This window comes from Trachemys scripta, chromosome 9 (assembly GCF_013100865.1).
Source record: "Trachemys scripta elegans isolate TJP31775 chromosome 9, CAS_Tse_1.0, whole genome shotgun sequence".
Lineage (NCBI taxonomy): Eukaryota > Metazoa > Chordata > Testudines > Emydidae > Trachemys > Trachemys scripta.
The window spans coordinates 60,351,717-60,369,279 of NC_048306.1; the positions used below are offsets into that span (position 1 = coordinate 60,351,717).

General features: G+C 41.5%; 1 protein-coding gene across 3 annotated transcripts in view; it reads right to left on the minus strand.

The window, feature by feature from the left end:
- Window positions 1–17,563, minus strand: part of LOC117883293 (glypican-5-like) — a 622,483-nt gene that overhangs the window by 453,184 nt on the left and 151,736 nt on the right. For all 3 annotated transcript variants that reach the window (XM_034782472.1, XM_034782470.1, XM_034782471.1), the window contains exon 3: window positions 16,443–17,137. In XM_034782472.1, coding sequence (XP_034638363.1) covers window positions 16,443–17,137 — 695 coding nt within the window. The remainder of the gene's footprint in view (window positions 1–16,442; window positions 17,138–17,563) is intronic.

Sequence of the window (17,563 nt, forward strand, 5' to 3'; positions counted from 1 at the left end):
AACTTTTGTACTGGTGACCCCTTTCACATAGCAAGCCTCTGAGTGCGACCCCCTCCTTAAAAATTAAAAAAAACTTTTTATATATTTAACACCATTATAAATGCTGGAGGCAAAGCGGGGGTTCGGGTGGAGGCTGACAGCTCACGAATCCCCCTGGAATAACCCCGTGACTGCCTGAGAGGTCCCGACCCCCAGTTTGAGAACCCCTGTTATATACCTACAAGTGAAAAAAATAGCATATCCACATTGCTTGAATCTTTCCTTGATTACAATGAGATTGAAAACTATTCATATCAGGTCAATTAAAAAAAGAAAAAAAGCTCTAGTTTCTAATGCTACCTAATTAGAGAATCAGGAATAGAAAGAAAAAAAAAGAGGGGCAAATATTCTTAAATATAGGTTTTGCTCCTGCAAAAAATTTAAGATAGATTAGATGTGAGATCAATGACAAGCCCATACAAACAACCTGAGAATGTTTACTATTTGAATTGGCAAATCATCTACGGGCAACCAAACAGTTAAAAAAAGCCCTAAAAGACCCAAGAGAATTAGCTGTTGCTAAAACAATTTTATGGTCCTTTCCACTTCAGTGGAGGTAGTTTGTATGGCTGACTGGAATCTATTCAATGCTGTCAAACATCTAACACTCCCATAGCTAGACGCCTTACAATGAATAACAAGCAGTCTAGCTGCCAATATGCTGGAACTGCATTTTTCACCAGGGACTGGACCCCAACCCAGCAACACTCTACCTTCATTGTCTGAGTCCTTGTTAGTTTATAAGACCAACAATTAACCACAACAAACAGAAGTGCCAAAAATTCCAAACTACTACAGCTACAGAAATCCATTATTTTTAATAAACTACAGCAGCCTTAAAAAGAAAAAAGAGTCAGCTCCATAAAAGATGCATATTTCTTTTTTTGTGTGTCAGTTGATTCTCTGTAATATAGAGTAACACTCATATATTTTCAGTGGACCACATATACAATGAATGTGAATTTTATAACAACACCACCAAACAAAATACAGAAGAAAAGAAAGGACACAAAGAATAGAGCAGATGCAGTTTTGTGGAAATAGCAGGCATATTTGAGTCATGCTGCTTAATTGTGATTGGTCAGGTAAATCAAATAAAATTGCATCTATTTTCCGATTGGATGAGCATCCAAGCAATTCTGATGAGAACTCTCCCACTTACAAATTCAAAATTATTTTTTTGTGAAAACTCATAATTCACTTTCTGCAAACATTTGTGGCAGTAACTCCTGATTCAACTAATGTTTCTGAAAATGGATGGAAATGAATGAAGCAAATATACCAAATCATTCAAATGACTAATTTCCAGAAAAGCTTCTGGAGTATTCAGGGTTCAAAATGCTTGTAAACCAAGAAAATAATGGCAGTTGGGTGACCGCTACCAACAAATCCCAGTAAGTGTTGGACACCTAATTCCCTTGGGGGCTTTTGAAAATCCTCACTCTTCATTATTTGACTATCACAGCAGAATAGTGTCTTAACAAAAACAAACAAAAAGCTTACTGTTGATTTAGAAGACTGATTTACATCCAGGGTGAATACTATCCCTGACCTTTAGTAAAAAACTCAGTCATTCCATTCTGAGGGGTTCATGCAGTACCCCTGCAAAAGAGACTTCACTGTGTATCCCACTGGTGAGTGTCTCACACGTCCCCCCATCTGTGCCTGATCTGCAGAGAATTTCAGGTTGTAAAAGGCTCATTTAGTCTTGGCCCTTTAGCTCAAGATGTAGCAGCTCAAGCTTTCAATTCTGGATATCCCTGGTGTGTTAGCCAAGCTGGTACCTGTCACAAATTCCTTGAAATAAGTTATTTCGTTTTAATAGGCAGAACTTACAGGGGAAAAAAATTGTGGTTCTTCATAACTCACGTGTGGGTTCCTCACTCGCAGCTGGCCATTGCTTCTATTTCCTGAGTTCTCAGGTTGTTCCTCAGAAAGAAAGGCCTCAAAGACTTGCAAGATTAGTTCTTTTATGGTATCCCTAGTGGGTGCCCTCCCTGTGGTATTGCATTAACATATCATTCACTGCACATTTCTATTGTTCTTTTCAACAATCTAGCTACAAATAATTAAATGTGATATTTTAAACTACATAAACTCTGGTTTTACACTTGTTGACAGCTGGTGTTGATCCTATGACACTGGTAAACTTTCAGGAAGGAAGCACCTGGGTTCAGTTCCTGGTGTTCTCCACAGTCTCCACAAGTTGTTTTATGACACTGCTCAATCTACTTACCCAAGTAGTTAGTTACTGACCGCCAGTTACCCTTCATTGCTATGAATTCACTCAGCAAAAAGTTACTTTATTCACAGTACTGCAATTTCCTCTTCAAATTTATAAAGGTACTGTGCAGTCAACTCCTGCTGCTGTATGTTTGATAGCTTTTTCTCTACACTCAGGTATTTTCCTAAAAGTGACTATTTTGACAACACTATCTTCTCCTAAAATTGTTTCTTCTTTTCTGCCCCTGACTGCTTTCAGACCTTCCAAATGATTGTCTCAAAAAACGTTGGGTCCTTTGCTGAATATGCTTTAAGAACATGTCCCTTGAGGATAGTGCTGGAAACTAGGAAAAGTTCCTGAGTTCAAATTCCACCTCTCAGCTGTCTCACTGTGTGGCCTTGGACAAGTCACTTCCCCTCTCTGGGTTTATCTCTCTATCTGTAAACTAGTGATAATACCTATCTACAGTAAAAACAACGAGAAGTCCTTGTGGCACCTTAGAGACTAACAAATTTATTTGGGCATAAGCTTTTGTGGGCTAGAAACCCATGCATCTGATGAAGTGGGTTCTAGCCCACGAAAGCTTTTGCCCAAATAAATTTGTTAGTCTCTAAGGTGCCACAAGGACTCCTCTTTGTTTTTGCTATACAGACTAACACGGCTACCACTCTGAAACCTATCTACAGTAAGTACTTCACAAGGGTGTGAAGCCACCAGGAGGTTGGGTGGGATTGTACACGGGTGGCTAGCCTAAGCCACTGCCCGTGCCTCTGCAGTCACACTGCTGTTTTTAGGCACCAGCTTGACCACAGCTAGCCCGTGTACATGTATCTGCACTGGGAATTACACCTCCCAGCTGCTGTGTAGACATACCCTGATTGTGTGTTTGTACAGTGCCGTGCACAATGGGGCCCTGATCTTGGTGGAATCTTCAAGGTGCTATTATACTGCTAATAATGAGTGTGGAAATGCTAAATATTATCAAGATGATAATTCTCAGGCTATGAGCAGTATGGAGACTTAATGGCATTCATACGCTTAGCTATGTGCTAACAGCAATGAAGCCAGCTCTCTCTATACTTTCTTTCAGTTTACATATCTCTTTAAACATTAAGAAAGCTGCAAAGGCCATCATTTTTCCTTGTCTTTTTCTTCCCGTGACACCTTACATTAGCGCGATGGATAGTACCCAGTCTGTGATATAGGAATTTTATCTTCTGTAGCTGGATGTGATATATGGTTTATTACACTCCCCCCCCCCACCCTACACACACACACACACACACACGCACGTACGTACGTAACTGGAGACTTTTTCCCCCACGTGACTCTTGCCTCATTCAGTACACAGGATGAGTGGTGCTCAGTGAATGAGCAGCTATTCAATATATTTTCTCCTCATTGTTCAATGTGTGGCCCCAGGCCTTATTTACTGCACATTATTCAAATCCTGTTCTGAAAAGAGAAATATCAATTTCTTCATAGGCTTTTCTGTGGTGCTCATTATTACAGTATCTGAGTGCTTCACAAATATTAATGAATTTATTTTCACAACACTTCTGTGACATGAGGGTGTTGTATTATTCCCATTTCAAAGATGGGGAACTGAAGCACAGGGATTAAAGTCAAAAGTAGCCATTAATTTGGGTGCCCAATTTGACATACCTAGGATTTGATTTTTCAGACTACTTAGCATTATACATAATTTCTATATTCAAAGCACAGTCCTCAAGATGTTGAGTGCTCTTCACTTCTGCAAATCAGACCTCAGAATCTCAGGTCAGGCACCAAGAAATTGAGGAACACATACTTACTGAAAAGTTTGGTTTAAAAGACTTTCCCAGTATCACATAAGAACTCTGTGTCGGGTGTAGAATCCAACTCTCCAGAGAAGTGTTCAACTGTAAGTTGAAGTTAGACAAATTCAGCTTTGAAAGAAGATGCACTTTCCTAGCTCTAAGGGTGACTAAACACTGGACCAGCTTACCAAGGGAGGCCGTGGACTAACCTTCTCTCAGAGTCTATAAATAAAAGTAGACCTTTTTTTATTGTTTTAATCTAGCTTTAGGGAGAAATTCTGCAGCCTATGTGTGCAAGCAGTCAGGCTGGGTGGTCATGGTGATCCCTTCTGGCCATGGAGTCTGCAAGTCTCCCTCTTCATCCCCTTTCTTCATGAGTCATGGGGTGCCTGTATTGCCTTTAACATGCTCTTAATATGTGTAGCTCTGCATTAAGCTAATAACTATAAGCAAGTCTCACACTTCAAGGCTTCAGCCCATTATCTACAGGGGTCAGAAAGGAATTTTTGCCCTGACGCACTATTGGCTTGATATATTTTGAGGTGTTTTTCATCTTCCTCTGAATCATCAGAGATTGGTCACTGCTGGAGGTGGGACAACAGACAGGATGGACCAGCGCCCTGAGGTGTTACTGAGAATCCATTCTAGATGCCTGGCTAGTGTCCCCTGCTCACATACTCAGGTCTAATTGATTGCCAGGGAAAGAATTTTCTCCCTGGTCAGATTGTCAAGGACATTGGGAGTTTTTCACCTTCCTCTGCAGCCTGGATGTGGGTCTGTGACAATCAAGGATCAGACACCCCAACAGGAGAACAGGTGGGTCTGAACCCCCAAAATAAGCATTTGAATCAACTGCCTGTAGACAATGTTATTGTGTAGAAAAATATGTCAAGGAAGGTCTTCTATGACAGCTTGTAATGGCCTGAACTTGATGGTCACTAGGAGATCTGTATACAGGTTATGCTTATGAATACAGGCATGTGAATACATATAGAAAATTGTAATTGAATCTATAGTTTAACTACAACATCACTCAAGGCAGTGTTGTGAGGAAATCAGGCAGTAAGGGCACCTTCCAGGCAGGTGTTCACACAAAACCAACCCCAAGCAACTAGCATTGTGCAACCAGGAAGAGACAATGGTAGACCATTCAAGTTAATGGGAAAACACCGAAACAACTCGAAACTGGAAAGAAAACTCCAGTTTGGGAACCCCCTGCTCCGTGTAATCATGAATTACCATAGGCCATGTCTACACTAAAAAATTAGGTTGACCTAACTTACTTTGGCATGCAGCCAGCGCAGTTATTAAATTGCTTGTGTGTGCGCATACTTGGCTAATTGCGCCGGCAGTTTGCATCCTCACCAGGAGCGCTTGTATTGATTGTACTGTCAGTGTGGGGCATGGTGGGACAGCTCCTGAAAGCCAGTAACAGTCAATGCAAACCATGCCGTGTCTATACTGACACTGTGTCAACCTAACTACATTGACATTGACTCTATGCCTCTCGGGGAGGTGGTCTTATTTAATCAGCGTAGAGAGGCACTTATGTCGGCAGGAATCGACTCTTCCACAGCAAGACTGACACAAGACAGCTTACGTTGACCTAACCCTGGAGTGTAGACCAGGTCATAGCCTGAGAAAAAGGAAAAAACCTGCAAACCCTGTTAAAAGAGAAAGGGTTTGAAGTGAAAGCTATCCAGAAACAGAGTCAGCATCTAAGTGGGGTGCTGTCTATGAAGCACTGGATCCCCTCTAGGACAGAGGGCATGCTGGGAAACTATTCAGAGACAATAGACAACTTGCATTGGAGAAGGGAATTTAGCTATTGGAGAAGTGTTAAGCCTGAGAGGCATCTTTATGTTTTTTTTCCCTGTGTCACTTGTCTGCGTTTTCTTTTCCTTACTAGTTCATCTTTGAATCCATGATTTTTTAATTAAACGTTTTTTTTGTTTGTTTTTTTTTATCCCAAGCAGGTGTCTATTGTGCAAACTATGTGGAGTGTGTGTGCCAAAGTGAACTCATAATTGGTTACAGGTTTCATGCCTTCCGTGGTGATGAACCAGAGGGGAAAAGTCAATGTGTCTGGTAGTTAAGAACTCGGCAAGATGGATTTGGGGAGACTCGGGACCAGAAGGGACTCTTGAGGTCACCTTGCAAGAAGAAACACTCTCAAAATATTAATTTGGCCAAGAGGAGGAGAATTAACTGACTGAAAGCAATAATAATGCTTCCACATATAAACTTGCATATGCCATTATTAAAACATGCTTATTTTTTCCTTGATTAACTTTAATATGATTGGTAGTGGGGGAAAATTGACATAACTTACATAGCTCTAAGGGCACAAATGGCAATATAGTTTCTTTCAGAGAGAATATATCTTGATCTACATTCTCTTTTCTATGGGTACCAATGATGCAAAGTTAAGTCATCATGGTGGTAAATGTTACACCCACTAATAAGTGTTTGCAGGATGGGGCTCTTATACCACTGCAGCAAATGAAATGTGCATCTACACAGTTCTAGCTTTCTTTCACAAACCCCAGAAGGGAAATGGCATAATGATGTACTTCAGGTATGTTCTAGAATTTCTAAATTCTTCCTTGAAGGGTTCCTGCCATGTGAAGTTTTTACAACCCAGATCCTTTGTAATTCTTTTAGACTGTAGATGAAGTATCATCCATGGACAAATTCTCTTTTGTGTGTGACTTTTGGATTAAAATCCAAAAATGATTATCACCTTTCACATACAGCCCTGTATATCAGGCATTCTCCCTAGTGATTTCCAATCTAACAAGACCTTATTTTCCCTTTAATATTTTGGGAAGTAATTAATCTGATCTTAAATGCCTTGCTCACTTGTACAAGTTCTATCTGGCTTCTATTCTCTGGGGTAATTAAATTCCCTTTTACCTTCAGGAAAATGTATCACAGATTTTGGGAGGTGACAGCATAGCAGAAGGCAAAGATTTATTTTTATTTGGGCTCTCTTTGTTATCAACCTCATGCATCACTAATCTCCCATGCCTGTCCCTTAATGGTATCACTGACTTTGTGCCAAGGTATTTCTGTTTCCTATGTATTAGAACCTTGGTGTTCCTTAGTGCCAATGTTACACTACATCCATCTATGGCAATTTCAAAATTGAAACATTAGCGATGATGTCATATAAACAGCCAGGTAAATATTTTTTAAAACCCTTACAGATACGTTTTTAGAAGAAAGAGAAGACTGATACACATGCATCTTGGGTTGACATTCTACCCCATCTGTAGGATGAATGCCACTTTTAAAACCACCTAGAAGGGAAGGAGACTAAGGAACCCCCCACCACCACCACTTGTTCTCCTCCTATAAATTATATCTTGCTGTTGATTCTCATTGACACTATTTGCTCAGATTTATCTATCCATCATTTCAAGGCTATACTTTGCTCAGCTTGCGATCAGTTCACAGTCTCTGATCTCATACGCTTGTTTGCACAATCTGCTTACTGGGCCACCACCTCTATGAACTGATGAACAAATGTTCACTGGAGAACATGGAAAGCCCACCTCACTATCTAAATGCTCATTTTCCTTTCTCTCCTTAATCACCACCTCAGGAACCGGTGCCTAAAACAACTTTCACCTCCCACTGTTGCTTGGAGCAACAGGAGAAGATTGTTAACTTCCCTTTCAAGAAAGAAAAGAAACACTACTGAAATGATTAGTCCAAACCAGGCACATCCTTGTTTAACTACAAGATCTTCACTTCTCCCCTTCCGTCACTGCTGAAGTCAACCCAATCTCATCTAAAATACACCCAGTTTTCACTAGATCCCTTGTCAACCTCAATTATCCACCGCTCCTGCTTTCTTACTCTTGTTCACTATGCACCTGACCTAACTCCCACTGAAGTCAGTGAAAAGTTTCCCGTTGACATTGGATCGGCTTCTATATCACCACTATCAACTACTCCATTTTCCACTGGATCTTTCCCTGGCACCTTAAAATTGCCACTTACATTTCAGAAAAATCCCTCATTTGCTAACTACCATCCTGTCTCCATTCTCATTTTTTCCCCCCAGCAAGGTTAGCTCTTTTCTCACAACTCTCCCAGCATAACCTCCCTAGCCACTCTCAGCCCCTCTAATTGTGCCTGTCCTTCTCCAGGTGATTTACTAACTCAGGTGACAGATCCCTCTGCCTTCTCATAATATTTGACCTATGATCAGCTCTTGATATTATGATCACACTCCATCAGGCTTTCTGTCAGCTGTTGTTTTCTTTAGTACAACACAGCAAATACAATTTGGCAGATCCTCAGAGGGAGTAAATCAGTAGAGCTACACTGAAGTCAATGGAGCTATGGCTCTTTGTGTCATCTTAGAATCTCATCCAATCTCTCTCCTATACACCAATTTCAGGTATTAAAATAGTGATAAGAAGAAAATACCCAAGTATCCATATAAAATCTTTATGAAGCACAAAGAACAATCCCGACATAGGAATATGTGTATTTCCCACATTCTATCAACTTCCTCTTTCTAAAAATAAACCTAATATAGCTGTACAAATCAACACTTTTGAATCTTGGATTTTAAGACCCTGATCCTACAAAGAAAACCTTAAGGGTGGACCCATGATCCTATGCACAGGCCTACTGAAATTAATAACTAGATCCAATAAATCCACATTATTTCAATTTTACAATGACATTCTATGGGCAAAAAACTGCACTCCTTACAAAGGGCTTGGTCTTCCATGCTACTGAATGCTTTTGCAAGAAGTGAAGAGCCAAAGCACTAACACCCAGCTGTGGCCACCCCACACAAGATCTGAAGGGGTTAAGGTGGCCAGGTAGGCCAATTAACTGCCCAGGCTGCCCCTGCACCAGGCAGCAGAGATTAATTAGAGAGGAGGCTCAGCTGGACAGGAACAGGAGGTGCCCGCATAAAGCCCAGTATCTGAGAACAGCTGAGGGCTGAAGGGAAGTAGGTGAAGGGAGCTGTGTTTGGGACTATGGAGTGTCTGTAGTCACTCCCTGAGAAGAGGGAGTTTGGGCTGGCAAACTCAGAGAGGGGGGAAGCCAGGAAGGTAGGAAAAGCTCAGGGGAAAAGCAGTGAAGCACAGGATAGTGCAGACCTTGGCTGCTGATCAGAGGATCCCTGTGCTGAAACCTGGAGTAGAGGGTGTGCCTGGGTTCCCTACTAGCCACTGGTGAAGTAGCACAGGCCAGGCAGAGGAGAGTGGACTGCCTGGGAAAGTTTCTTCCAAAAGATTTTGATACCCCAGAAGGGTAGGACCATTGTGGAATGAGGGGGCCGCAGAGTGAGCAAGGACGATGGGGGGGGGACTAGACAATCAGAGGACAGCGCAGCCCTTGGAAGAAGCTAATCCCCAGAGTGGGCAAGAGAAGGTGCCCATAGTGGTGAGAGGATCCTGTGACACCAGCACTCAGCATTTGCCCAACACTTATGCAGAGAGGTTTGTAGGTAGCATAGGGAAAGATGCTTGGTGCTCAGCAACGTGAACAAACCTGTTGACTTCACCGGCAAGCTTCTCAAAAGGCATAAAGAGCATTAGGTGTCCAATTCCCATTGCAACTCATTTGTGTCTTTGTGCCAATGAACTGAGCAGTGATGAATAGCTGCATTAGAAGTTGTAGGGTTTTTTTTATTTTAAATGAGGGCTGATATTTTCATGTAGTCACATGACTCCAGCAGTTGCAGCTTTAAGAAAAACACCAAACATAACAGTTGGCAACTTTGCAATCTTAAGTGCTTAAATGCAATCCAGTGATTGCAAATCATGCACTGACCAGCCTGTTTTAACCTGCTTGGCTGGTTCACTCAAATGTGCTTAATGGCTGCACTTAGAAAAATCTGAGAATTGGGCAGTCAGCCATGAGAGCCAGCCGCTGGCACAGAAATGTGTCCAAGGGCTCTAAGAAAACATTATATTCACAGCAAGCAGCTCAATACTTCCCAAGATCGATGAGACACAGAGTCCTTGCCAGCCCACCAGCCTGCAATGCCCACCTGATTGGATTGTGAGCAGAAAAGCCACCATGGCTCAGCAGCCTGACTCATGAATGCTACAACACATTACTTATCCGCATTCACACAGGATCAAGCTGTCAGGCAAAGCTTATATTGAAGTCAATAGGTGTTTTGCCTGAGATCAGTGGGAGTTTTGCCTGTGTAGAGACTGCAGAACTTTGCCCTAGACAAATTTTAAATTTCTAAAGGCTGTCAAATATTTTCTACTTCTATTTTCAACTCCTGAATATTAACAGAACTCTCCATTAAACTGTCCAGCCATACTCAAAGGGCCAGATTGCATTTAGCCCTGTACAAGGGCATATGTGGGGGACAAAGAATACAAGGAGCCTTAACTCCTCAGAATCCTGACCTCCCCTGGCCCAGTGGTCCCCACACCATGCACCACGCTGCACCTGCAGGAGGGGGTCTGACTCCTGGTCAGAGTTAATACCTTCTTGGGCAATACATGAATGGATGCAGACGAAGGATATGTCTGTTTTTGTTTGTAATCTACACAGATTCTATTAACTTTGAGCAATGACAGAGAAAGACAGTACTATCTTTCAGAACTCCAGGTCAAACCTCCAGCTGGCAAGTTCTCCCATGTCGAAATGCTGCATTTAACCTATGTAGCCTAAGTCCATCCCAGCCCTAAAATCCTTTTATATGAAACAGCGTGTGGTAGGTCCCATGAGGTTCACAAGTGATTGGTCCTAGAACCCACCTGGGCAGCCCCATCCCAACCTCCTTCTTCCACGGTGGTTCTACAGAAAGCAAACACACACAAGGGTCTGTGGTCAAGCATAGTATGTTCATCTGGGCAAAAATCTATCTATCTATATGGTCTCCATCACTGTAGTATCTGAGCACTCCACAATCCTCATAGTATTTATCCTCACAGCATTCCTGTGAGATATTAAGTGCTATTATCCCCTTTTTACAAATGGGGAACTGAGGCACAGTGAAACTAAGTGGCTTGCCCGAGGTCACAAAGGAAGTCTAAGAAGGAACAAGGAATTGAACCTGGGTTTCCCAATCCCCAAGCTAATATTCTAACCACTGGACCATCCTTCCATTCAGACCCAGCTGCAAATAAGAGAAGGATAAGTAGTGGTAATCTGGAAGGAAAGTGAACAGACTCAAGAGAAAAGCAAATGCTGATGTTCTCCTTATACCCCAAAAGGAGAGAACCTTTAAATTACTACTACCCTACTACTTTACACTTTCAGTTCATAGGCCTTTAGCAAATATTCTCTTCTCTGCCAAAAATATTATATCAAACTGAACACTCCAAAGGTGATGTGCAGAAAGATCAAAAAAGGCATAAGATCGAATTCATTCTAAATCAATGGAGATGCACTAGGGATGAATTTGTTCCATGAGATTTTAATCTCGTTGGCCCCAGCTGCAGAACTCTCACTCACCTTGGTGAGCACTTACTCATGAGTCATTCTGGTGGCATCATTTGCAGGCATGAAATGTACACATCTATTTGTATGAGTAACTGTTCACCAATGTGAGGAAGGATTCCACAACTAAGCCCTTATCAGCCCTTCACAAACAGCTGCTATACCACCTTAGTTTGATTTATTTCCAAGAATTACTAGCCCCAAAATGAATATACAGCAGTGACTGTGGCATTCATTCATCAATGCACAAACATGTGCTTAAGTTTCACTAGAGTAAACAGAACTATGCACATGCTTAAAATTAAGCAAGTGTTTATGCACTTTGCTGAATAGGAATGGACTAAAAGCATGTTTTAAATGCTTTGTTGAAAGCCATTATTTCTTTAATCATCATCTTTTAGGGACAGTGACATTTTACTGTCAGTGAATATGGGAATTTGGCTTATCCCTGGATAAGCAATGTGTGTACAGTACCCAGAGGTGCCAGTGATAGCATGCATTTCAGTCCTGCTTCACCTCAATTAGCATTTTGTTCGGGGGTATCTTTCTTCCACCTTGCAGGAAATAATAAAAATTTACTGATGCATGAAATACAAGGACTGGACCACACAACTAAGGTTGATTTTATGTATTAAAAAAAAGTGTCTAGCTTTAGAACGCAAAAACAAAAGGGAGGGGGAGGGAGAAGAGGAAACCCTCACTCAAAGTGATATCAAGAGTAACAAGCTAGGTCTACAGATCTGGCACCATGAGGCAGTCAGCATTCCTTTCAATATGACACACAATTAGATTCCAGCAGACGAAACAGAAAATAATGATTATGATTGCTGATGCTGCAGCCCATGGCAGACTCACATTAGTTTAAGTAGCTGGGTGTATGCCAGCCTCATTGCACAAATGGCACTGCCTGTTCTGTAGGAATCTGAAGAGAAAGAGAGTACTAATAGCTTAACGGTGACCTGTCACACATGCCATCCAGGTGAATCCGACAAGTCTTTTGGCTGTAATGGACCAGATCACTGTAGGCCAGTTTTAAGGAAGTTACGCATCTATTCATGAAAATAGATTTTTTTTCTTACATAGGGTTACCATAATCCAGCAATCAAAAAAAGAGGCCGGGAGGAGCCCCGCCCCTGTCCTGCCCTAGCCCCGCCCCATCCTGCCCTAGCCCCGCCCCTGCCCCTCCCTCCCTCAGAACCCCCAACCCTCCCCCCACTCCTTGTCCCCTGACTGCCCCCTCCTGGGACCCCTGCTCCTAACTGCCCTCCAGAACCCCATCCCCTACCTAAGCCTCCCTGTTCCTTGTTCCCTAACTGCCCCCTCCTAAGACCCCCCCCCCAATGCCCCCCCAGGACCCTACCCCCTACCTGTACCCTGACTGCCCAAAACCTTATCCACACACCTCCCAGAAAGCCCCCCCCGAACTCCTGACCCCCCTGTCTCTTGACTGCCCCCTCCAGAACCTCCCTGCCCCTTCTCCGACCCCCTGGCCCCCTTGTTGTTGGCCTTTCTTCGCCTAATGTCTGGTGAACTTGCTCAGAAACTGCCTGAGCTGCTGGGCAGCAGCGGGGGAGGAGCTCCAAACTGCCGGAGCCGATCTGCGATGCAGGGAGGGAGGGAGGGAGGGAGGAGGAGCCCTCTCTGGCTGAGTGTCGGAGCCCCATGTAAGTGACACTGTCCGGCCGGCAGCACGGTTAGCCACGCGTGCTCTGCATGGGGGGGAAGTCCGGACATTTACAAATTCCCCCTGATGCTATTTTTAGCTTAAAAAGCCGGACATATCCGGGGGAATCCGGACGAATGGTAACCCTATCTTACACATATGAAATAAGTTTCTCTTGAGTAAAAAGTATAGTAAGCACTTTATTGGTTTACTTAACCCTTTCCCCACATGGTAAAAAATATCCAGCTTTCCATTATTGATTGTCAATTAACCAATCAGTTAATATGAAACACTATTTTTTAGCATGTAAACTCCATGGGGCTATTTCAAAAATTGTAAACATTTCCTAAAAGAGAAGGTGCATTAATGAAGGCTGGCTTAGGATAAATGAAAGTGACTAGTAGCGCTCTGCTTCTGGATTGAGTTTTCCATGGTTAAAGTATTTACTATTGAATGAAGTACAGTGTTTGTTACAGACACTGCTGTCGTAAAAGATCTACATCTTCTTGTTTCCTGAAGCTGAAAAATAAACTGCCTAAACAAGAAATGATCATTACATTGTGATATAAAAAGGAATGGGAAGTTCATGTATGTATGTGAAAGCATGTTTCAAATAAATCAATATAACAGATACAAATACTGTCAGAGCAGCATAAAGGGGAATGAGTGTATTTGAGGATCAGGCCCCAGGATTCTAATCAGCCATCACGCAGCTGGAAGTTCTAAAATTGTAGCCAGAACTCTTGTCCATTTCTTCAGAGAAGCTAGCCTGACTAAAGGAAATAGAACATAATTGGGCTTAGTCTTCTAAATAATGGTTATCCCCTGTAACTAATCATGAAAGTTTTAAACCAATATCAGACTGCATGCTTACTCAAAATACCAGAATGTGCTCTGTTACTGAAATATTATCTTATCCTACAGAAATCTGACAACAAAAATGAGTGGAAGACTGAGGATAACATGAACTGCAGTATACTTTTTATCTTCAAAACACAACATTTCTTCTGCTAGCCTAAAGATCAGTCTACGAAATAATAAAGAAAAAGAATACACAGCCTTCTTTGTACACTGAGATTCCCCTAGTGAAAGCAAATGAGAAGATCTTTGAAAAGCAGAATAAAGAATTCCATGTAGTTATCTAGCTGAGGTCATCTGGAAAGTTGAAGAAAAATGTTTAAGTTTAATGAAAGGGAATCATGTATGACTCAGATGAGACACTCACATTAGGATTAACAGAAACTTTCTCAGCCCAAAAGACATTTCAAGGCCCAACTGTGCTTCCACTGAAATCAAAGGTAAAATTCTCATTGATTTCAAGGTGCAGGATAAGACCCTAGATTATCTGATATTCACCTGCATTGTGTATTTCCCCCTCCCCAACATTAAACGTCAAAATTATAGCATGCTGATTATTGTGCTGATGAATGCAATGCAATATGACATAAAAATGCATGCTAAAATATAATAGTTCCTACAACAAATGCAATGTCTGTGTCAAGTCATTTTTTCTGCAATAGTTAGAAAGCCTAAGTTTGCTCTCATTTACCCCCTTGGAAGTCAATGTTGATGTATGGATCTGATTTAGGGGAGATTTTGGTCTATGTACTGTAATTCTCCTAGCGACCAGATGCGCCTCTTATACAATACATAGAAATATACAAATTATCTTGATCTCCGTATTTACCTCTAATGTATCAGAACAACAGCATCAGGATGGAGGAGTGGAATGGGTCTCTAACACAGATAATTTGTTCTTCAAGTCTCTGGGGTATGGGTCGGGGCTTTTAAAGCATACAATGCCCTATGGTGCTACCATGGACTCATCATCAAATGGAAGGAAGTTCCATGGCTCATGCACACTGCACAAGATGCCTATGAAAACACCATCATGGATCACCATCATGAAACCACACAACCTTGTCCTAATGTTCTGAGTTTATCCTTGTACGCCAAACAGAGCAGCAAATGTCTCCACAAATTCAAGTATGATTGAAGAAAGAACATTCTTGAGCCTGAGACAACATGGACCATAACAATGCCTCTAAGTATATATTAAAGAAATGTTTTAATCATATAGTATATTCTCATTTTTTTACATTTTCATTTGTGCTCACTGTCTTGCCTTAGCATCTGTTCAAAATTGAAAATGTTGCTGAATTTGATATCTTTACTATTGCGCTAAACTATAAACAGTTAGGTTTGCCATGCTGGCATGTCCATCTGGCACAAATTTTCCTGGTTTGGAATTGCATTCTTTATGCCTCCCCTTTCTTTAGTCTCTCAAGTATTTTCCCCCCTAAATCATATGGTAAGCCAAGTTCAGCACAGGAATTAACCTTCTAAAACTCTGCAACTCATTTCCTTCTCACTTGTCCTCAGTATGGTTTCCTTTTCTTCTAAGTCAAGGGGATCAATCTGAATTTTCCTAGATTAGTCTCAACCCTGTTTTGAGCACAGTTGCCATGATTCTTTATTGACAGTGGTGTTGGACTTCATACAAGCGTAGCCAGCTGCATCATTAGTCATTTCAATCATTTCTGGCCCAGTTTTCAACAATTTATCAGCAGGCTTGTCAGTTATGTGTTGCCATTATTTATTGTGTAATTCTAACACCCTAGCTCTGCCTCCCTAATCCTACCAGCCATACAAGATGGATCCACTATCAGCATATTTTTAGCCTTCACTCATGTAAATGTTGTACACTAAATAGCGTTTTTAATAATCTCACTACTCTTTCATTCTCCATTCATTTTCTATTCATTGTCATCATATCATGTTACTGTTTCCCCCTCCACCCCATCTTTCTTGGGTCTTTTCTCCTGATAGCTTGATATTTAGCACTAAAGAAAGTGCTTTTAGGAATTCTTAGCAAAAAAAGATATTTACACTCACAATCCCACTTTCCTAAATACCCCACATTGGACACTCCCTGTCTTTTTTGTTAAAAAGTCCTCAGTTGGTATGTAACTTCTGAAAATGTTGCTAGGAGTTCTAGCATGAAAATGTGCAACTGAAGTCCCACCACACATTGACCAGATATGTAAAGTACTCTAAATTCTCTATTTAGAAAATTCCAGAGAAAGTTTACAATTTTCTTAATTTCATTTTAAGTCAGTCGCTACTGAATCCCATAGTCATTATCTGTGATATATGCATGTACTATTGACTAAGTTCTTGTTGACTGCCAATTGACGCAAAAACATCAAATGATCAGATGTTTATTCATCAAATAATGAAAGCCAAAAAGTGAACTTCAAAACAATTAAGGAGTACTTACTGTGGCAGAGAGTTGTGGCCCATTCAATTGTGCATGCAGGATGGCTTCATTGATTGAATTCCTGATTCCCAGAAGTGCAAGTTCCAGATCATGTGACCCAGCCATTTCATTAGTCAGATATTCCAGTGTGGAGATATACTCCCTCCATTGAGTATCCAGCTCTGACACACTGGCCAAACAGCCTCGCATTACATTTAGACAATATCCCACACAAGGTCTGATTAGTGTCAGTCCTTGGCAATGTGGACAGTACTGCATCTTCACTAGTGCTTTGCTACATTCCTTTGTAAGAGCAGCATGTTCAGTTGTGTTTATCACTTCAATGCCCATATTGAGGGCCTGATTTAGCATCCTACTTGCCCAAAGAGATTTTGACAGCTCTGTAACCACTTCTTTAGAATAACGTCCAAAGGGATTTATGTCTTGTCTTGTTAGTCGTAGACACTCAGTATATTCCTCTGATAAATCTATAATTCCAGGATTTATTAGCCGACTGTAAACCAAAGGAAAGAGACTGTCGAAGAACCGTAAAACTGCATTTTCCACTGTAGTCTCAGCACCCAAAATATACAGAGAGAGGTCTGTAAAAAGTTCTTTGACAGGCTCTGTAGCTTCTTTTGCCATGGTTCTGTAAGCTGACTCAAACAGGGAGGTTGTGTGATTCTCTGCAAAGCGAAGCAATGACTCAAAGGCCTCTGCAAAACATAGACATGTTAGAGGTTGATAGAAAAGTAGTTTATAACTTATTGATGCACAGGGACACTGATAATAAAATTATATGACTCTGGCAGATTGCCCCAACAAGATTACCAGATTCTGACTATTTAGTGCCTGATCTGCAGACAATTGAAGTCAATGGAAATATTCCCATTGATTTCAATGGGCTTTGGTTCAGGCTCATGGGCAATACTTGGCAGGGCAAACCCACACAGCATTAGTAGCTACCATTGTATGTGGGCAGGTCCATTTGGCACATTTCCAAAGCAACACTCTTTTGGACCAATAAATGACACATCTCCAGCTTACAATGAACAGTCTGACATTCTAGTAACAAGTACAAGTGAACCAAGAAATTAAGCATCAAATTCCTGAATCAGCAAAAACCCTTTCGATGCAACCTA